The sequence below is a fragment of the Oryctolagus cuniculus genome, chromosome 8 (assembly GCF_051225735.1).
Source record: "Oryctolagus cuniculus isolate XC-2025 breed Fujian yellow rabbit chromosome 8, ASM5122573v1, whole genome shotgun sequence".
NCBI classification, from domain to species: domain Eukaryota; kingdom Metazoa; phylum Chordata; class Mammalia; order Lagomorpha; family Leporidae; genus Oryctolagus; species Oryctolagus cuniculus.
The window spans coordinates 55,048,881-55,070,768 of NC_142874.1; the positions used below are offsets into that span (position 1 = coordinate 55,048,881).

A 21,888-nucleotide genomic window follows, 5' to 3' on the forward strand; every position below is an offset into this window, starting at 1 on the left:
AAAGGCTTGCAATAAGGAGGAAATGACAGTGGCATCATCATCATCATCAAAACCACCAACACTGGGGTCCATACGGGAGGTCAGTGCCAGAGCAAGCAGCTTTACCTGCTATGCCACAGCACTGGGCCCTTCTTATTCTTTTTTATAAACATCAATGGAGAAGCTGACATTGTGGTATAGCAGGTAAAGCCACCGCCTGCAATGCTGACATCCCATTTGGGCACTGGTTCAGGTCCCAGCTCATCCACTTCCAATCCAGCTCCTAGCTAATGGTCTAGGAAAGCAGTAGAAGATGGCTCATGTCCTTGGGCCCCTGCACTTGTATGGAAGACCCAGAAGTTCCAGGCTCCTGGCTTCAGATCAGCCCAGCTCCAGCTGTCGAGGTCATTAGGGGAGTGAACCAGTGGATGGAAGACTTCTTTCCTTCGCGCTCTCTCTCTCTCTCTCTTTCTGTCTCTCCTGCTCTCTCTCTAACTCCAAATTTCAAAGTAAATAAATAAATTTTGTTTAAAAAACATAATGGAATCATAGAAAAAATATGTGATTAAATAATATGGCCAAGGCTACACATCTAGTGGAGACAGGAACTGAACAACTTAAGATTCTTAAGTGTAATTTTTGTGCTACCAAATCCCATTGTACATACTTTTAGATCATATGAATCCAATCATATGCACTGGGAGATGGTGAGAAGTTCAACAGGGCAGTTCCTCTTACTCTACTCAGAAGGTGCGTGCCTTTGGGGGAATGTGTCATGGGAGATGAGGAACTGCTACCGCCGAGTTCTCATGAGTTGCGTAATAGGGACATTTTGCTAACTAACCTTTTTGTGGGTATTTTATGCTTTGAAAATTTTGCAATTCTTATAATAGGATCCCTCTATGCAGGCCAGATCTTTTCATCTGAGGTGCAATAGTGATGCCTTTCAATGCTGGAAGAGTATGACTGAACCAGGGCGAGCAGTAAATTGCTCTCTAATTGGCACCTTCTTAAGAAATATCTTGGAAACTTTTTTTAACTATAAGGTTTTTGTTTTTTTTTTTTTTTTTTTTGCTTTGCTTGCTAACTTTGGAGTCTAACCCCTGTGTCAGATGTAAAGCTGCTGTGCACAATAATTATAAACTAAGGCAAAATACAGTGTTATGGGCAGAGTAAGAACCAAAACTGTGGTTTGTTGAAGAAAGGCAAGAATCACACTTAGTTTGAGGGGTGGGCAGTGTGTAGGAAAATCTTCATGGAGGAGATGATTTCTAAGGTAGACCCTGAAGGATATGTAGCTTTGATAGGCAGAACAAGGAAGAGAGTTTTGTGCAGGAGGTGGATCCTGAAGAAAGGCACAGAGTGACACAGCTCAAGGCATGATCTGTGGGTAGCCGTTTGTGGCTGATGCCAAGACAACAGCAAGAAAAGTAGTGGGAATTCAGCCTGGAAAGATAGACATCAAACTATTTCACAGAGGCCTTCAATGACAGAATAAGGAGTTTGCATTCAGAGGTTTTGGGTAATGACATTATCAGAGCTATGACAGGGATGTAAAAAGCCAATTAGAGGCCGGCGCCATGGCTCAATAGGCTAATCCTCTGCCTTGCGGCACCGGCACACTGGGTTCTAGTCCCGGTCGGGGTGCCGGATTCTGTCCCGGTTGCCCCTCTTCCAGGCCAGCTCTCTGCTATGGCCCGGGAGTGCAGTGGAGGATGGCCCAAGTGCTTGGGCCCTGCACCTCATGGGAGACCAGGAGAAGCACCTGGCTCCTGGCTTCGGATCAGCGCGATGTGCTGGCCGCAGCTACCATTGGAGGGTGAAGCAACGGCAAAAAGGAAGACCTTTCTCTTTGTCTCTCTCTCTCACTGTCCACTCTGCCTGTCAAAAAAAAAAAAAAAAAAAAACAAAAGATATTGGAGGGGCCAGCACTGTGGTATAGTGGGTTAAGCTGGAGCCTGCATCATAAGCATCCCATATGGGTGCCAGTTCGATTCCCGGCTGCTCCACTTCTGATCCAGCTCCCTGCTAATGGCCTGGGAAAGAAGTGAGGATGGCTCAAGTGCTTGGGGCCCTGGCACTCATGTGGGAGACCCGGCTGAAGCTCCTGTCTCCAGGCTGTGGCCTGACCCAGCTGTGGCTATTGTGACCACTTGAGGAGTGAGCCAGTGGATGGAAGATCTCTGTCTCTCTCTCTCTGTAAGTCTGCCTTTCAAATAAAACAAATAAATCTTTAAAAAGAAAAAAAACTGGAATCAGGAATAGTTAGCATTAAGTATTCCATTTACAAGTCTAATGCAATAACCTATGGAAAAATGTAAAAGGGTCTTATATGAGACAGTCTGGTTCGCAAAAAATGGGAGGCTTATCTAGCCTGTGCAAAAGAGAGAGAGAGAGAGAGAGAGAGAGAGAGAGAGAGAGAGAGAGAAATTCAGAGAACCCTGGGAACAGGAGGGGTGATGGGCCTCAGATGAATAAACTTGAACTTCTGGGTCTCTTACTTAAACTGACTCCTTAAGAAGATCTGGGATGGGCCCTAGCAGTGTACTTGGCACAGCTAAGGGTTTTTGTAAAATTTATGAAAGTAAGACATTTTAACCACAGTTGGTTAAGATCTTTGTCTCAGCACACACTTTTTTCTGGAGTTTATCAGCTACCACTAGCTACTTTTTCTCATGGGAGGGGTTCAGAGATGAGGAAGGCGGCTTCCATAAACCTGAGGTTGTGGACTACCTTAGTATTTTGCAATAATTGCTTGTTTTCTTTCTTTCTAGATTCATGCATTAGATGAGCCATTTCTAAGCTGTGGCTGGAGTATTTAAATACACATGTCACTTGGACTTTTCTTTGGGACCTGCACATAACTATCCACTATAAAACTTCAATCCTAGTGTCACAGGCACAGTGACAATTTGAGAATTCTAATTTATACTATTTGAAAAGTGAGAAAAGAAACTCATGCAAACAAGATGTTATATGTTGGGGCTAGCACTGTGGCGTAGTGGATAAAGCCTCAGCCTGTGGTGCCAGCATCCCATATGGGTGCCAGTTAGAGTCCTGGCTGCTTTACTTCCAATCCAGTTCCCTGCTAATGGCCTGGAAAAGCAGCAGAAAATGGCCCAAGTGCTTGGGTCCTGCACCCACATGGGAGACCCAGAAGAAGCTCCTGGCTTCTGGCTTCCAATAGTCCCAGCTCCAGCTTTTGCAGCCATTTGGAGAGTGAACCAGCAGAATTAAGACCTCTCTCTCCGTCTCTCCCTCTCTCTGTAACTTGGCCAAATAAATAAATAAATCTTAGAGCGAGAGATGTTTAAACACCCACTCATCTAAAAAAAAAAAGATGTGGGGCCAGCACTGTGGTGCAGCGGGTTAACGTCCTGGCCTGAAGTGCCAGCATTCCATATGGGTGCCAGTTCTAGTCCCGGCTGCTCCTCTTCCAATCCAACTCTCTGCTATTGCCTGGGATAGCAGTAGAAAATGGCCCAAGCCCTTAGGCCCCTGCACCCACGTGGGAGACCAGGAAGAAGCTCCTGGCTCCTGGCTCCTGGCTTTGATTGGCACAGCTCCAGCTGTTGCAGTCATCTGGGGAGTGAACCAGCAGATGGAAGACCTCTCTCTTTACTCTACCTTTCGCTGTAACTCTGTCTTTCAAATAAATAAAATAAAAAAAAAATCTGTATCCATTAAAAAAAAAAGATGTTATATGTTGATTCAAAAAGTTGATATAGCTTGAATGTGCATTTTAACTGTGATTTGAGGCTGGCGCCGTGGCTCACTAGGCTAATTCTCCGCCTGCGGCACCGGCACCCAGGTTCTAGTCCCAGTTGGGGCACTGGCTTCTGTCCTGGTTGCTCCTCTTCCAGTCCAGCTCTCTGCTGTGGCCCGGGAAGGCAGTGGAGGATGGCCCAAGTGCTTGGGCCCTGCACCCGCATGGGAGACCAGGAGGAAACACCTGGCTCCTGGCTTCAGATCAGCGATTTGGGGGGTGAACCAATGGAAGGAAGACCTTTCTCTCTGTCTCTCTCTCTCACTGTCTAACTCTGCCTGTCAAAAAAAAAAAAAAAAATGGAGCCGGCGCCGCGACTCACTAGGCTAATCCTCCACCTAGCGGCGCCAGCACACCGGGTTCTAGTCCCGGTCCGGGCGCCGGAGTCTGTCCTGGTTGCCCCTCTTCCAGGCCAGCTCTCTGCTGTGGCAGGGAGTGCAGTGGAGGATGGCCCAAGTACTTGGGCCCTGCACCCCATGGGAGACCAGGAGAAGTACCTGGCTCCTGCCATGGGATCAGCGTGGTGCACCGGCTGCAGCGCACTGGCCGCGGCGGCCATTGGAGGGTGAACCAACGGAAAAGGAAGACCTTTCTCTCTGTCTCTCTCTCTCTCACTGTCTACTCTGCCTGTCAAAAAAAAAAAAAAAAAAAGTAAAAAAAAACAACAACTGTGATCTGAAAAAATAATTTGGGACATTTCAAGAAAATAAATAAGAACTAAAGATTCCTGATTTGGATAGATATAAAGGGTACCCTCTTATCACTTTAAAATGTATTTATTGAATTCATTTATTATTTTTGTGGGGAGCAACCCGGACTAGACTAAGTTACTGGAATTAAGACTTATTCTGTGCATCTGCTCTCCCACAATATGGCGCTGGGAGAGAAGAAAACAGCTTCTACGGAGCTGCCTCCAGTTCAACCAATAAACTGTAGGACTTGCTCCTGATTGGAGGAGAGCAGCGTACTCGGCGTGTGGGCAGCCGAGTTGGGATTGGCAGAGGAGGACTATAAAGGAGGAGAGAGACGGCATGCACCAGGAACATCTAATGGGAACATCTAAGGGGAACACCTGTGCAGCCCCCGAGAGAGCCGGCCGGCGGTGTGCCGCTCCCCTGCGGAAGTGGGGAGTGTGGCAGGGGGAACCGCCCTTCCACGGAGGTGGAAGGGACAGTAGCCAACCCGGGAAGAACCAGCAGCAAACCCGGGAAGGGCCGAGCAGACGAAAGAACAGCGCAGGGTCCTGTGTCGTTCCTCCACGAAGAGGGGGAGCGACAATTTTGAATATATTTAAATTTTTTTACTTAGATAAAGAAATTAAAGATCTATGAAACAAAAGTGGTAAAGATTACGACCATACCAAAAATGAGAAATCAAGATTATAATTTCAGATCATACCACAGGCAATTATTCAAAAAGAAAAGATAAATTTTCTTAAAGATTTTATTTATTTGAGAGGCAGAGTTATAGACAGAGAGAGGGAGAGACAGAGAGATAGGCCCTTCATCTGCTGATTCACTCCCCAAATGTCCGTATGGCTAGAGCTGGGCTGATCCAAAGCCAGGAACAGGAGCTTCTTCCAAGTCTCCCACATGGGTGCAGGGGCCCAAATGCTTGGGCCATCTTCTACTGCTTTCCCAAGCCACAGCAGAGAGCAGGATCACAAGAGGAGCAGCTGGGACTAGAAACAGCGCCCATATGGGATGCTGGCACCACGGGCAGAGGTTTAGCCTATCATGCTATCACTGGCCCCAAAGATAAATTTTTAAAATAGGTAACAAATAAACTTTAGTTTATTTCAAATCACAACTGACAAAAATGAATGCATTATGAGAACAGATTGGCAAAAGATATAATTATCTTGCTCATGACATTAAATACTGATATTGATAAAGATAACATACACTTACAACATATCACTACCCATTAAACATCAAACAGCAAACTAATTAATGAGTATTTTCAATCTAAAGAGTACTTAAGATTAGTCACTATGTAAGAAAACTGGAATAGCTTGAAATATTACTTCTATGAGCACATGAAAGAAATGTGAAAGAAGTTCCCTCAAATTGAAAATGACCATAAAAATTTATATGACATTATTGAAAAAAGTTGTGAGACTGATATACACTTTCCTAAATTATCAGCAACAAAATACAAATTTTAATCTTCTGTGCTACAGTAAAAATTTAATTCTTTTTTCTCTTGTCTCCCTAGAAGATACATTACAAAATTAGAGGAAGAAACAGAGAGTACATAGTCAATAAATGTAGAAAATTTATTTTAGAGGTATGTCAAGTAGTTAACTAATAAAATTAAAGTATATTTTATTTTTCTGAGTTTTGTAATATTTGTAGTATTTATCAACTTTTTAAAAATCTGCTCTTTGCTGGCGCCGTGGTGCAGAGAGTTAAGGCCCTGGCCTGAAGCTCCAGGATACCATATGAGCGCCGGTTCTAGTTCCGGCTGCGCCTCTTCTGATCCAGCTCTCTGCTATGCCTGGGAAGGCAGTGGAAGATGGCCCAAGTCCTTGGGCCCCTGCACCTATGTGGGAGACCCGGAGGAAGCTCCTGGCTCCTGGCTTCGTATCGGCACAGCTCTGGCCACTGCAGCCAATTGGGGAGTGAACCATCAGATGGAAGACCTCTCTCTCTCTCTCTCTCTCTCTCTCTCTCTCTCTCTGCCTCTCTCTCTGTGTAACTCTAACTTTCTAATAATAAATAAATCTTTAAAAAAAAATCTGCCATTTGGGGCCAGCACTGTGGTATAGCACATAAAGCCACCATCTGCACTGCTGGCATCCCATATGGGTGCCAGTTCAAGTCCCACCTGCTCCACTTCCAATCCAGCTCTTGGCTAATGGCCTGGGAAAGCAGCAAAAGATGGACTGAGTCCTTTGGCCCCAGCACCCACGTGGGAGACCTGGAAGAATCTCCTGGCTCCAGTTCAGCCCAGCTCCAGCCATTACAGGCATTTAGGGAGTGAACCTGTAGATGGAAAATGTCTCTCTCTCTCTCTCTCTCTCTCTCTCTCTCTAAATAAATATATATATGCATATATATATACCTCTTCCTGTAACTTTGTCTTTCAAAAGAATTTTCTATTTAAAAAACTGCCATTTTTGTAATTTCCTATTTTAAACAAATATCCATATTTTAACTTAATTTTCTTCCAAACTGTATAGTCTCACAAAAGTTGGGTTCCAGCACTGGCCTGGACTGGTTGTAAGGACTCGACACATTTCTTTCTTGCGCTCTAATATCTGCTCCTCGTTGTGGCAGACACAACTATAGGGTTCCCTTGGCTTTTCATTTTACATATGGCAGAGTGTGGTTCTCCTATAACTACCAATATACTTATACAAAGTTCCAGAAACAACAAGAGACTTTAGTTGGACAAGTATGGTAGGCCCAACGTATCAAATAGTAATAACCAAAGACAGCTAACTCACATAGTATAAGCTTGGCTGCTGGGGGCAGGGCCAGTGTCTGGTTGTCCCGGAATGAAGCTGGCTGCTGAGCTGGGCAAATTCCAAAAACATTAACCTTGGACTTGAACTAGAGGGATCCTGAGCATAAATCATAGAATTTGAGTACCAAAGGAGACAGGAAAGTGCTTTATAGTTCATGTGATGAGAATGGGGAATAAAACAAGAATATTAAATAGGAGAACACTTTATGGTCCAGTGTGGGAGTAGAAATGATAAAGTGCAGGTGCCACGGCTCACTAGGCTAATCCTCTGCCTTGCGGCGCCGGCACACCGGGTTCTAGTCCCGGTCGGGGCGCCAGATTCTGTCCCGGTTGCCCCTCTTCCAGGCCAGCTCTCTGCTGTGGCCAGGGAGTGCAGTGGAGGATGGCCCAAGTGCTTGGGCCCTGTACCCCATGGGAGACAGGATAAGTACCTGGCTCCTGCCATCGGATCAGCGCGGTGCGCCGGCTGCAGCGCGCTGGCCCCGGTGGCCACTGGAGGGTGAACCAACAGCAAAGGAAGACCTTTCTCTCTGTCTCTCCCTCTCACTGTCCACTCTGCCTGTCAAAAAAAAAAAAAAAAAAAAAAAAAAAAAAAAAAAAAGAGAGAGAGAGAGAGAGAAAGAAATTATAAAGTGAGGGACACAGGGGAAGGCTAACTTCTGAGTGGTAGGAGGTAAATCAGTTGCCCCTGTCAACCTTGGTTTCTTGGGCTAATCCTTGGAGGTTATGAACTATATTTAAGAGAGGTTATATTCTCTTATAACTTTTTTATGATTTCTTTATTTACTTGAAAGTCAGAGTTACAGAGAGAGTAGAAGAGACAGAGAGAGAGAGAGAGAGAGAGAGGTCTTCTATCCACTGGTTCACTCTCCAGATGGCAGCAACAGCCAATACTAAGCCAGGCCAAAGCCAGGAGCTGAGAGCTTCTTCCAGGTCTCCCACATGGGTAGCAGGGGTCCAAGCACTGAGCCATCTTCCACTGCTTTTTGCAGGCCACCAGCGAGGAACTGGATTGCAAATGGAGCAGTGGAGACTCAAATGGGCACCCATATGGGATGCTGGCATTGCAGGTGGTAGCTTTATCCACTATGCCACAACACCGGCCTCTCCCTTACAACATTTCCAAGGACATTTGTTATTTGTGAATGTATTTGTAGAAGACATTTTATTTTTAACAGTTAAGATATGGAATCAACCCAGATGTCCATCAACTGATGAATGGATAAAGAAATTATAGTATAAATATGAAATGGAATATTATTCAGCCTTTAAAAATGAAATCCTGCTTTTTTGCAACAAAATGGATGCAACTGGAAACCATTATACTTAATGAATAAGAAAGTCCCGAAAAGAGAGATGTCATATGTTTTCCTGATCTGTGATAACTAGTAGAGTACTAATAATGTAATGTATATGCGCAAAATTAACATTTTGAGTTTCAGTGATTGTTTACAGCCCTTGTCTCTACTGTTAAGGAGCAGGGTTTTTTTCTTCATACTATTAATTGAACTTATTACTTAGCAGTGGGTTAATTTTATAAGTATGAAGTAAACTGAAAGCAAATCATTGTAAAAATTAGGAGAGGGAATAGAGAGGAATGAGGGGGAAGGATGGGAGCTTGGGCAGGAGGGAGGGTAGGGTAGGAAGTATCACTATGTTCCTAAATCTGTATACATGAAATACATGAGATTTGTATACCTTAAATAAAATTTTTTAAAAAGGATATTTCAATTTTCAAAGCTTACCAAGAAGATTTTTCAGGGGCTGGCACTGTGGTATAGTGGCCAGTAAAGCTCCTGGCCTCCTGGCTTTGGATCTGCCCAGTTTTGGCTGTTGCAACCATTTGAGGAGGGAACCAGCAGATAACTGTAACTGCCTTTCAAATAAATAAAATAAATCTTTAAATAAAAAGAACCCAGATTTTTCATGATACCCTCATAATGCCATTCTACCTTTCTTTCAGACTGATATTAACTTTATAATTTCCAAAAATTATTTTTAAAAACGTTTGTTACTAAATGGCCTTAGACCTTGATGAATATATATTTGCTGTAATGTGTTCTTTCTTTTTCTCTAATCAGATCTTTGAAATGTTTTTCCTGCAAGAATAGAAACAGCTAGTAAATCTGAGAATGTCAGAACCCTTGCTTTCCTCTTTTTTCATTCCCTTATCCCTTCATCTCACCCCCAAAAACCTGCTTCTGGAAAAAGGGATCCCCATGAAGGTGTTTCAGTGGGGAAAGTATGCCACAAAGTCAGTCACACACACCACATTCTTATTAACTACCTGGTAAAATTTCCTTTACAGGGAGTCTGATCATTTAGGGAAAAGTCCTCCATGGGGCCGGTGTTGCAGTGCAGAGGGTTAAGTCGCCCTCTGCAATGATGGCATACCACATGAGTACCGAATTGAGTCCTGGCTGCTTCACTTCAAATCCAGCTCCCCATAATTGTGCCTAGGAAAACAGAGGAAGATGGCCTAAGGACTTGGTCACTTGCACCCATGTGGGAGACTCAGTTGGATTTCCTGGCTCCTGACTTCAGCCTGGCCCAGCCCTGTCTGTTGTGGCCATTTGAGAAGTAAACCAATGGATGGAAGATCTCTCTTTCTCTTTCTTTCTCTCTCTGTATCTTGCCTTTCAAATAAATAAATAAATCTTTTTAAAAATATTTATTTCAGGCCAGCGCCGCGGCTCACTAGGCTAATCCTCCGCCTCGCGGAGCCAGCACACCGGGTTCTAGTCCCGGTCGGGGCGCCGGATTCTGTCCTGGTTGCCCCTCTTCCAGGCCAGCTCTCTGCTGTGGCCCGGGAAGGCAGTGGAGGATGGCCCAAGTGCTTGGGCCCTGCACCCCATGGGAGACAGGATAAGTACCTGGCTCCTGCCATCGGATCAGCGCGGTGTGCCGGCCGCAGAGCGCTGGCTGCGGCGGCCATTGGAGGGTGAACCACCGGCAAAGGAAGACCTTTCTTTTCTTTTCTTTTCTTTTCTTTTCTTTTCTTTTCTTTTCTTTTCTTTCTTTCTTTCTTTTTTTTTTTTTTTTGTTTGTTTGTTTGACAGGCAGAGTGGACAGTGAGAGAGAGAGAGACATAGAGAAAGGTCTTCCTTTTTGCCGTTGGTCAACAGCAGATATGGAAAGTGTGCCCAGGGGCTGGCGCCATGGCTTACTTGGTTAATCCTCCGCCTGCAGCGCCATATGGGCACCAGGTTCTAGTCCCAGTTGCTCCTCTTCCAGTCCAGCTCTCTGCTGTGGCCTAGGAGGGCAGTGGAGGATGGCCCAAGTGCTTGGTCCCTGCACCCGCATGGGAGACCAGGAGGAAGCACCTGGCTCCTGGCTTCAGATCGGTGCAGCCATTTGCAGATTGAACCAATGGAAGAAAGACCTTTCTCTCTGTTTCTCTCTCTCACTGTCTATAACTCTACTTGTCAAATAAATAAATAAAATTTTAAAAAAAAGCAAAGAAAGTGTGCCCAGACAGAAAGTGTGACAGACAGGAAGGGAAGTGGGATGAGCAGGATACAGAAGCCGAAGGCTGGAGAAGAGGGAATTTGTTGGCAACCAGTAGGGAAGGGAGTGTCTGCACAGTGGGAGTCAGGGAACACAGCCAGAAACACTCAAGCATCCCCAGTGGTACCTGGTATGTTAGACAGAACAGAGAAGACAAGAGGAGGTGACTGCAAGGTGGCAGCAGTGCCCTCTGATTTTGGAGGTGAAAAGATATGAGACTGGAATCAAGGTGCAAGCAAATAGCAATATTTTTCATCTTCCTGCTGTTTGGACATGAACAGTGGTATGTGTTAAGAAAGCATTTCAGTAGCATGATGTATCAGTAGTTAAGAGTATAGGCTCTAGAGACCGGTTCAATATCTAACTCTGCCATTGTCTGTGGGACTTTAAACAAGTGACTTGGCATCTCTTAGCTCCAGCATCAACTGTAAGATGGAGGCAATCCTAGTGAGCGCCTAAGATCAAGTGACACAAGGCACATAGCAGTGTACTGACAGTGGCCAATGTAACTGTTATTATTCACCATTATAAAAATAATGCCCGCTACTGTAATTCAATCTTCAGGTGATCTAGGAAGCAAATGGTAAGACAGATTTCTATTCACGTATTCTAACTTAGGAGCATGTAAAAACAGGATTAAATGCCCTTACAATCTATTTAGCTCACAAATATGGAAATTGATTGTAAGTAGTGCTCCATGGAAGATATTTATATTTGTATATTTATTAAGTACTATAGCATTTACACTGACTTTTATTTAAAATTATATACTTATTTGAGGCCGGCGCCGTGGCTCACTAGGCTAATCCTCCGCCTAGCGGCGCCGGCACACCGGGTTCTAGTCCCGGTCGGGGCGCCAGATTCTGTCCCGGTTGCCCCTCTTCCAGGCCAGCTCTCTGCTGTGGCCAGGGAGTGCAGTGGAGGATGGCCCAGGTGCTTGGGCCCTGCACCCCATGGGAGACCAGGAAAAGCACCTGGCTCCTGGCTCCTGCCATCGGATCAGCGCTGTGCGCCGGCCGCAGAGCGCCAGCCGCGGCGGCCATTGGAGGGTGAACCAACGGCAAAGGAAGACCTTTCTCTTTGTCTCTCTCTCTCACTGTCCACTCTGCCTGTCAAAAAAATAAAAAAAAATTAAAATTATATACTTATTTGAAAGAGTGACAGATGTGCGCACGCATGCACACACACGCACACAGGGAGGGGGGAGGGAGGGAGAGGGAGAGGGAGAGGGAGAGGGAGAGAGAGAGAGAGAGAGAGAGATCTTCTGTCAACTGGTTCACTCCCCAGATGGCTGCAACAGCCAGGGCTGGGCTACATACGTGGAAGTCAGGAACCTGAAAGTCAATCCAGGTCTCCCTGTGGGTGGTAGGGGCCCAAGATCTTGAGCCATCATCTGCTGACTTCCAAAAGGCACATTAGCAGGAAGTTGGGTCAGAAATGGAGAAGCAGGACTCGAACCAGGCATCCCAAGTAGCAACTTAACTGCTGAGCCAAATACCCATACCTATTTTTAATTTTTTACTTATTTGAAAAGCACGCACACACATACAGATTTCCAATCTGCTAGTTTACTCCTTAAATGCCTGCAACAGCTAAGGCTGTGCCAGTCCTAAGCCAGATGCCTGGGACTCAATGTGGATCCCTCATGTAGGTGGCAGGGACTTAAGTACTTGAGTCATCACCTGCTGCCTCCCAGGAGCAGGGAGCTGGAATCAGGAACCCAACCAGGACTTGAACCCAGCAATTCTGACATGGAATGTGGGCATCTCAACAGCTGTTGCAAATGCCCATGCCTTCATTTGACTTTTAATTTTATAATAAAAATAAGGAAGTGAAATGCTATCCTGAAAGTTGGTTTTAACTTTGAAAATATTAGAAATTCTAACTCAGATAAGTATAATTCATCTTAAACACATCAAGTATTTTAATAAAGCAATAAAATATTCCTCAAAAGTAATATATTGGTGGGTGGAATTAAAATACTTCCAATTAAACCAATATTTTACAGAGAAGGCTGCTTTTAAAATATATCAAGGAGATGGTGCTGTGGCGTAGGGGATAAAGCTGCTGCCTGCAGTGCCGGCATCTCAATATGGGTGCTGGTTTGAGTCCCGGCTGCTCCACTTCCAATCTAGCTCTCTGCAGCGGCCTGGGAAAGCAGTAGAAGATGGACCAAGCCCTTAAGCCCCTGCATCCATGTGGGAGATCTGGAAGAAGCTCCTGGCTCCTGGCTTTGGATCGGCACAGCTCCGGCCATTGTGGCCATCTGGGGAGTAAACCAATGGAAGTAAGACCTTTCTCTCTGTCTCTCCCTCTAACTGTCTGTAACTCTACCTCTGAAATAAATAAAATCTTTTAAAAAATAAAAATATATCAATAACCCAAATTATAAAATAACTTTAAGTACTTATTTTACTAGAAAGCATTACATGGTTATGTTACACATACAACTCACCAGGATTTAACTTCCCTTTTGTGTTCAAAATTTTATGCTTATTTTTAAAAAAGTTTTATCTTGGAGCTGGTGTTGTGGCACTGAAGCTGCCACCTGAGATGCACCAGTTAGAATCCCAGCTGTGCCACCTCCTTTTTTTTTTTTTTTTAAGAAAGCTTTTATTTAATAAATACAAATTTCATCGGTACAGCTTTAGAAATACAGTGGTTCTTCCCCCCATACCCACCCTCCCACCCCCTCTCCCATCCCACCACCTACTCCCTCTCCCATCCCATTCTTCATTAAGATTAATTTTTAAAAATATTTATTTATTTGAAAGTCAGAGTTACACAGAGAGAGAGGGAGAGGCAGAGAGAGAGAGGTCTTCCATTCTTCCATTCACTGGTTCACTCTCTAATTGGCCACAATGGCTGGAGCTATGCCGATCCAAAGCCAGGAGCCAAGAGCTTCCTCCAGTCTCCCTCATGGGTGCAGGGGCCCAGGGACTTGGGCCATCTTCTACTGCTTTCCCAGGCCACAGCAGAGAGCTGGATTGGAAGTGGAGTAGCCGGGTCTCGAACTGGTGTCCATATGGGCACTGCAGGCAGTGGCCTTACCTGATACACCACAGCGCCAGCCCCAAGATTCATTTTTAATTATCTTTATATACAGAAGACCAACTCTATACTAAGTAAAGATTTTAACAGTTTACACCTACACAGACACACAAAGTATAAGGTACTGTTTGAAGACAAGTTTTACCATTAATTTTCATAGTACAACTCATTAAGGACAGAGATCCTACATGGGGAGCAAGTGCACAGTGACTCCTGTTGTTGATTTAACAACTGACACTCTTATTTATGATGTCAGTGATCACTTGAGGCTCTTGTCATGAGCTGCCAAGGCTATGGAAGCCTTTTGAGTCCACAAACTCCGTCAGTATTTAGACAGTGCCATAAGCAAAGTGGGAGCTCTCTCCTCCCTTCAGAGAAAAGCACAACCTTCTTCTTCTTCTTTTTTTTTTTTTTTTTTTTGACAGGCAGAGTTAGACGGTGAGAGAGAGAGACAGAGAGAAAGATCTTCCTTCCGTTGGTTGACCCTCCATATGGCCGCCACGGCCTGCGCACTGCCCCGATCTGAAGCCAGGAGCCAGGAGCTTCGTCCTGGTCTCCCATGCAGGTGCAGGGCTCAAGCACTTGGGCCATCCTCCACTGCCCTCCCGGGCCACAGCAGAGAGCTGGACTGAAAGAGGAGCAACCAGGACAGAATCCAGCGCCCCAACCGGGACTAGAACCTGGGGTACCAGTGCCGCAGGCAGAAGATTAGCCAAGTGAGCCATAGCACCGGCCAAGTACAACCTTCTTTGATGGCCCCTTCTTTCCACTGGGATCTCATTCACAAAGATCCTTCATGTAGGTCATTATTTGCCAGTGTCTTGGCTTTCCCTGCCTGAAATGCTCTCTTGGGCTTTTTAGCTTGTGCCACTTCCAATGCAGTTCACTGTTAATGTTCCTGGGAACGCGATGGAAGATAGCTCGAGTACTTGGTTCCCTGTACCCATGTGACCCAGACTGAATTCTTGGCTCCTTGCTTCATCCTGGCCCACTTTCTGCTGTTGAGGGCATTTAGGGGAGTGAACCAGTGAGTGGAAGATCTCTCTTTTAAAATATTTTTAAAAATGATTTATTTATTTTATTTAAAAGGCAGAATTTCAGAGACAGAGGGGGCGAGACAGAGATTCTCTATCTCCCAGTTCACTTTCCAGATAGCTGCAACTGCAACAGCCAAGGCTGGGCCAGGCTGAAACCTGGAGCTAGGAACTCAGTCTTTGTCTCCCACATGGGTGGCAGTAGTACAAGTCCTTGGGTCATTATGTACTGCCTCTTAGTTGCATTAGCAGGAAGGTGGATCAGAAGCAGAGGTGGGATCCCAGTTCCTCTGCTAACGGAACACAGCTGTCCCAAGTGGTGGTTTAACCTGCTGTGCCACAGTGCCCAGTCCTCTGCTTGTATTATCTGATTGCATTTTTTAAAGGTTTATTTATTTACTTTGAAAGTCAGAGTTACACAGAAAGAGAAGGTGAGAGAGAGAGAGAGAGAGAGAGAGAGAATATGAGTCTTCCATTCGATGGTTCACTCCCCAGTTGGCCGCAACGGCTGGAGCTGTGCCGATCCAAAGCCATGAGCCAGGAGCCTCCTCCAGGTCTCCCACGCGGTTGCAGGGGCCCAAGGCCTTGGGCCATCTTCCACTGCTTTCCCAGGCCAGAGCAGAGAGCTGGATCGGAAGTGGAGCAGCCAGGTCTCAAATTGGCGCCCATTTGGGATGCTGGGGCACTGCAGCCGGCAGCTTTACCTGCTATGTCACAGTGCCGGCCCCTATCTGACTTGATGGTACAAACTCGATCCTCAAAAATTCCTTCATTGAATTGTGGAAACGTTACTTGTCCCTGAAAAACTGCTCTGGTTTTGGTCATCCTCTAATGCATGCCTTTTGTAATCTGCTTAATATACAATATTTAAAAGATTCTGATTCATAAAAGGCAGACCCAGAGTGTGGGAGAGCTATGAACAACCTTCTTTGTGGAAACTCAGACAGGGATGGTGGGAAGGACAGACATAATGTGCTTCACAAGTAAGGTAGAGTAACAGCGGAATACAACTGGATAGTTGCCCAGAACCACTTGTTTTTCAAGGAGAGGCAAAAGAAGAGATTTTTCTTGTTGTTCTTGTGAAGTCTACATAGCCGCTGGCAAGTAGGGAACTTGCCAGCCTGCAATGAGGGAATCCAACCAGTTCAAAGACTGTTCCAGCCACTCAGGATTCACTACTGTGAATGCCCTTGTGACAGTCAGCTCCCAACCTGGCCTCCAATAACCCTCAGGTCCTGTTAACTATTCTCGTGTGGTACCCTCTCACACCGAATCAGGACCACATTGAATCTGTGTGGTTAACAGAGTATAACAGAAGGGATGGTGTGTGACTCCTGAGGCTGGGCCAGAAAAGGTAGGATGGTTTCCACTTGTTCTCTTGGACTACTCTAAGTATTACAAGGGAATATGATCTCATTTAATCAAATGTAACCCAAAGCCTCCAAGAATTAGCCCAAAAAAGAATATAGAATGGGGGAGAGAAACTGTTTACTGGTCATGGCTCCACCATTCTGAGCATTTAATTTTCTGTTGTGTTCTTCATGTTGTCACTGCTATCCCTAAATGATCCTCCTCTCATTTTCATCATGATAGAAAAATAGGAAAACCTCTTTAGGTGAGCCTATCATAATGGACAGACTAAAATTTAAAACAAATTTTGCTGAATAATTAGTGAGAGCAAAGGGGAAAAACACAGAGAAAAAGTATAAAGCATTCTACCTAATGCACATATTACTGGGTCCTATTTATATTTAATTTATGTAAATGAATGTATTTGTATTTAAATGTACAAAGTGTGAAAGATTACAGGTAAACCAGGATTTTTGGGTAAAAGGCAAAAAATATGGGAGGGCTGGGTATGGGTGAATGGAATAAGTGAGAGGAAAGGGGGACTTGGATCTTAAAATTTACTTTATATTATTTGAAGATTGACGAGAATGTATTAACTTATATGATTAAGACACGAACTGTGTGATATAAGAAACAAAAGCCATCAAGTTAAAACAAACCTAAAGATCTATCCTCTGATCAGTAGCTTGCCATTAGGACCTCTGGCCACAACAGAGCTATCCTGACTGTGAGGTCTTTTGAATGCTTGGCGAAAAACTTTCTGGGGTTTCTTACTTGGCCTGTCTCCATAAAGCATGCATCTTTCTAAGACCCATCACCAAAGAGCTGTGTCAGAGACATCAGTTTCTGCACCTTGAAGACCAATACCAAGGGAGCAGACTGCTCTATCAGCTATCGTGTCAGTGAATGATTCTGACATGAATTCTGGGAAGCAAAGCACCCCCAAAAATTTCAGTGCTTAAAACAATCTTGTACTTTGTAGGTCACTGGCTCCGAGGTGGAGGTTTAGATTTTCTCCACGCATGTCTCATCCTTCTTGGACCTAGAGATCACTCAGGCATGAGCCTCATATTGTGAAAGGCAGGAGTGTCAGGGAGGCAAGCAGAAACAGGCAGTGCCTCTCCAGGCCAGCCTCAGAGCTGTCACATTGTCACTTCTGCCCATATTCCTTCGATGCGAAGCAAATGAAATGATCTAAGCTCAGAGCCCATAGGGTGGAGAAACAGTCTACCTTCAACTAAGACAAACTACAAGGGGGCTGGTATGCAAGGAACAGTGAAAACTGGGGAACAAAAACGTTATCTACCTGTTATCAACCTGGGACTTTCCAACTTTCCGAAGAGAGAGATTTCCTTTCAAAACTGGCCAACAGCATATGATAGGCTTTGATCCAGAGGTGATCTCTGTCCTAAATTATAGGAACAGGGCTTTGTCTTTGCATGCACCTTAATTTGCTATGCTGTGTTATGGAGATGCTGTAATATTGCTGGCAGCTAATTCCTTACAAAATGTCAAAGTGAGCAACGGCTTCCATAGGAGAAAGACTATTTTACAAGAAGTAGGGGATAAAAAACAACAACAACAACAACTTCTCTTAGAAAATACGCTGTTGGCAGCATCCTGTTCATTGTGTTTTAAAAGGTTTGAGTGTTACCAAGGCTTTATAAAATCTTTAGTTTAAAGGGTGCCATAGAATTCAGGAATCCACAAAATGTTGTCAGAGTCGAGAGGACTCTGAGGAGCCAGCCTGTGACCCAGGCTTCCCCTGTGTTTAGGAGTAAAAACCTCTTACATAAGAATAGGAATCCCCAGAGCTGCTTCTTAACATGGGAAAGGGAGAGTTGTCCCCAAGTAAATAGATGAACAGTTACAGCCTTAAAATAAAAAAGAGATCATTAAATCCTTGAGTTCTTCAGCCGAGCCTCGGGTGGTCCTGACATTGAGCCCCACTCCAGGGTTTTGTCCAGGGTTCCCACGTTCCTTTCAAGAACAAACGGCCTTGAAACGTTCCTCCGCATTTCCTCTTCGTCCAAAATGGTCGTGGAGCAGCAAAGAGTAAGGCTGAAGCCCAGAAAGGAGCCTGGTGAATACTGCGCCAGGTGCCGGGGCCATCGCAGCGAAGCTGCAGGAGCCCGGGCCGGGAGCCGAAGCAGCCCCCGCGCGCACCGGGACAGTCCCGGCTCTTTGTTAAAGAAACAAATGCAAGAGGCGGCGCGGGGACTGGTGGGGCTGAGCCGTTTGTCTGCACAACTACGCCCGAGAAAGACCTTGGGCGAGACGCTGCAAACGCAGGACAGCCCGGGGCACCGTGTCATTGGCTTTTGTGCACTTGAAGGCGCGTGAGCGAGCCCCGCTCAGAGGTTCCCCTTTGTGTGAAACTGTGGAAACCAGGAGCGTGCGGCGACTGCTGGGTTTTCGTTTTCGAATTCCTAAGCGCTTGGACCAAAAACACCCTTTCACCAACACGCTCCCTCGTTCTTGCGCGGGCAGGACTCGGACTTGAGTTACTTCTCCGTCGCTGACACGGCGAGGAGCGACAAAGGCGCGCGGTACGGGCGGCCGGGGCTCCCGGGGCAGCGCCGAGGGGCCGCCCGCCGCGTTCCGCAGCTGCGCGCTGGGCCCCGCCGCCCGCCGGCCGCCCGGCAAACGTGGGCACCAACCGCCGCGCGGCCGGGCCGTTGGGCGGGCGGTAATTTCTGGGAATGGGGCGGGGTCCGCGAGTGTACGAGGCCGGGCGTTTGTGAGCCGGGAGGAGGAGCGGGCGGCGCCGAGGAGCGCGAGGCTGGCGGGGCGGCGCGCCACGTGCGTCACCGGCCAGGGCGGGGCTGGCGTCGCGCTCCTGCCCGCCCGCGCCCCCTACCCCGTACTTAGCCGAGGCTGAGGAGTGGGGACCGGCGGGACCTGGGCCGGGAGTTTTTGCAACCCTCAGCCTCCCGGTTACTGTCAGCCTGCCCGAGTGCGGAGCAGTCCCCTGAGAAGAGGCGCAAGAGTCCGGAGCTGGGGACGGGCTGACAGCTCGGGCCCGCGGGGGGCCGCAGAGTGGCGAGGGTGTGTGTGCGTGCGTGCGGTCTCGGCCGGCCGGGAGGAGCGGGCGGGTGGGCGCTGCAGGTGCACGCGCGGCTCCGTCGTCCCCACGCGCCTGCCCCGCGAGGCGGAGCCCCTTCCTGGCACAGCCCTCGTCCCAGTCCGGGCCCGAGCGGAGTGTGCGATGGGGGAAGCCGCCGAGCAGGGAACCGGACAAGTGGCGAACGTCTTTACCTGAGAAGGCGGGTTTGGGAGAAGTTGGGCGAAACGGGGAGGGCGGGATTCGAGGCAGCAGCAGCAGAGGCAGGTCCGGCTGGCCAGCGGGGGCCGAGGGCAGCTGGCCCCGCGGGGTATAAATAGCCGGCCCGGGTTTGACAGGCGCTGCGGTGACTGGCGGTGCCGCCCCCCCTCCCGCCGCCCCGCCGCCCCGCCGCCGCCGCCGCCGCCGCGCGAGGAGGGGAGGAGCGCTCCGAGCGGGCGGGGTGGGGGAGGCGGACTCGAGTGTCCTGGTGGCGGCGGCAGGAGGCCGAGGGGGAGGAGCCGAGGCGCGGGTGGAGGGAGGGGGCCGGGAGCCGGGCCGGGGGCCACCAGTGCTGCCCGCGCCGGGCTCTGTGTCGCCGCCGTCGCCTCGGCGGTTGGGGGGTCGCTGGGGCAGTGCGGGCTGGGGGCGCTGCGCGGGGCGGCGCGCCTCTGTTTTGTCTCCTCCTCTCCCTGTGGAGCGGCTCGGGCTGCGGGGAGGCCCCGGCTCCCTCCGGACGCCCGGCCAACGGCGGCGGCGGCGGCAGCTCGTCCGCGGCCCTGAGGGAGGGAAAGGGACGCGGCGGTCTTCCCGGGCGACGTGGAGAGCAGGTAAGAGCGCGGGCCGGCGAGTCTGGGGAGAGGAGAGGGAGCGCGGAGGGCGCGGCGATAAAGGCTTGCCGTCCCGGGTGCCGCCGCCTCTCTCCGCGCCCCCGCCCCGCGCCTGTGTTGTTTGCTCCGGGGTGTGCGGAGGGGTTTTCCGGAGGCTGTGGCGGTGACACTGGCTGGGTGCTGCGGGGGAAGGGGGCTGAGTGACTGCGGGCAACGGTCGGCGGCGAGCGGGACTTGGAGAAAGGGCAAGGCGCGCGGCGCGCCTGCCCGCGGGGAGGCTCGGGCGCGGGGCAGGGCTGAGGGAAGGGGTTAGGGACCCCGGCGGGGGATGGGCCCGGCGCAGCTGGGCTCCGTGTGTTTACGTCTCTGCGCGAGTCACCTCTGCCGAGAAGCGGACTGAACTGACCCGCCGAGGCTCGCGCGGAGGCCGGGGCGGGGGTCCGGCTCCGGAGGAAGCGCGTCCTGGGAGGGTCTGGGGAGGGCGGGAGGCTGCGGCCGGCGCCGGCGCGGGGCGGCGAGCTCGGGGCGGGACCTGGGAGGCTCCGGGTGCTCCGGGTGGCTGGGGGGGGGGGGGGTGCCGGGCACCAGTTTTCCTTCCCCGTCGGGCCTTATCGCAGGCGCTTACCTTTCCCTCCCTCAGCTGCTAGCTTGCACGACAGGTTGTACCCGGCCGTTCTTTTATTCTCGCTCTCCGTGCCGGCCCCCTGCTGCCCGCCGCCCACTATTCCCGGGGGGTTGGGGTGGGGAGGGGAGGGAGGCTGGCTCTGATCGGAATCTGTTTTAAACAGCAAAACCGAAACGGGCTGGGTAACGCGCACGTCCAGTGTGACCGCCTTGTTGGTGGATCCTTTCCTCGCCCAGCTGGCCCTCGGGGACCGCGCCGCTGGTTGTTGTGAGGGCGCGCAAGGGGGACGGCCAGGGCTCGCTCCCGACTCTGCGGGAGCAACTCTTCGAGCAGGGCCGCCGGGCCCCCTCTCTAGCTCCACTGGGGCGTTCTTATTCCGTGCCCATAGAGGACAGAAAGTGTTCCCCAACACCGAGAGAAATCCAGATCGCAGTTTTCTAAGGTTCCTCGTGTGCCAGCACCCCCGCCCCGGGCTCTCTTTCTAGGAGCCAGATTTCGCTGCAGAATAGCCTTTCTTTAAGTTTTAGTACTTCGTGAGTTGAGTGTGAGGGAGACGTACAAGTGCTACCTTCCACATTGTCAAACCGCACAATTTCCTGCCTTTTCTGGCGTGCGTGAACGGAACACTTACTCGGCTGTACGGTTTAAATTTTAATCCGGTGGTGAGAGAGCAGTCATCTTGTGTTTGATAATCAGATTTGCTTTTCTTTTTATCTCAATCTCGATCAAGAGGTAAATTATGCACTTTGTCTAGTGCTGGAATCACAGAAGAATGCACCCTTTACCCAAGGCAGGTTTGGATATTTGTGTTGTGGAGTTTTTTCAGAAGGTGGAATGACTGTGTAAGGCTGTTGAAGTTATATATGTAAAGGAACCTGGGAATAATTCAAGTTTATATAGGGCGATAGAATTCATAGAGTGCGTTCATACTAGTATTATTGAGACATCTCTTAGCAGTTAAACACATGAAGTAGAAAATTGAAATACCCTGGCCATTTGAAATTCAAATATTTAATGCTAACCTATTTTAAGGGTATACCTTCACTGACTACTTGGATTAATAGTTGTCCCTCATTCAGGCATAAATACTCATTTAGAAAATTAATTGCCTTTAGTATGGTTGGAAAGAATTTGTGATTTTGGGATTTTTGTGTCCTAAGTAAGACATTGGCTGTGGGAGGGCCTGCTGATGTTGATGGCTTTACCTTTTCAAAAGTTGTATACTTTTTTGG

The 21,888-nt window shown here is 48.3% G+C and overlaps 2 protein-coding genes across 39 annotated transcripts in view; one reads left to right on the top strand and one right to left on the bottom strand.

Annotated features, from left to right (window-relative positions):
- Positions 1 to 9,471: 9,471 nt before the first annotated feature.
- On the bottom strand, positions 9,472 to 21,233 carry LOC149125022 (uncharacterized). The gene is made up of 4 exons (XM_089301772.1): positions 21,225 to 21,233; positions 20,657 to 21,137; positions 19,417 to 20,053; positions 9,472 to 9,672 (listed from the first exon to the last, which is right to left on the bottom strand). The coding sequence occupies exons 1-4, from the start codon at positions 21,231 to 21,233 to the stop codon at positions 9,642 to 9,644; spliced, it is 1,158 nt and encodes a 385-aa protein (XP_089157898.1). The 3' UTR covers positions 9,472 to 9,641.
- Positions 18,918 to 21,888, top strand: part of ELF2 (E74 like ETS transcription factor 2) — a 113,384-nt gene continuing 110,413 nt past the window's right edge. For 9 of the 38 annotated variants that reach the window (XM_070047559.1, XM_070047567.1, XM_051819444.2 and 6 more), the window contains exon 1: positions 19,892 to 20,031. The gene's annotated coding sequence lies outside the window, so the exon portion shown is untranslated. Of the gene's footprint in view, positions 19,207 to 19,891; positions 20,032 to 21,888 lie in introns of those variants that run through there. The other 29 variants (XM_089302865.1, XM_089302868.1, XM_051819449.2 and 26 more) reach the window with 12 other exon arrangements.

Coding starts and splice junctions, on each gene's coding strand:
- LOC149125022 (XM_089301772.1), bottom strand. Junction 20,054..20,656: donor AGCAGCTGAGGGAGGGAAAG/GTAAGCGCCTGC, acceptor TCCTCTCCCCAG/ACTCGCCGGCCCGCGCTCTT. Junction 9,673..19,416: donor TCCCAAACCCGCCTTCTCAG/GTAAAGACGTTC, acceptor CTGTTTTCCTAG/GCACAATTATGGGGAGCTGG.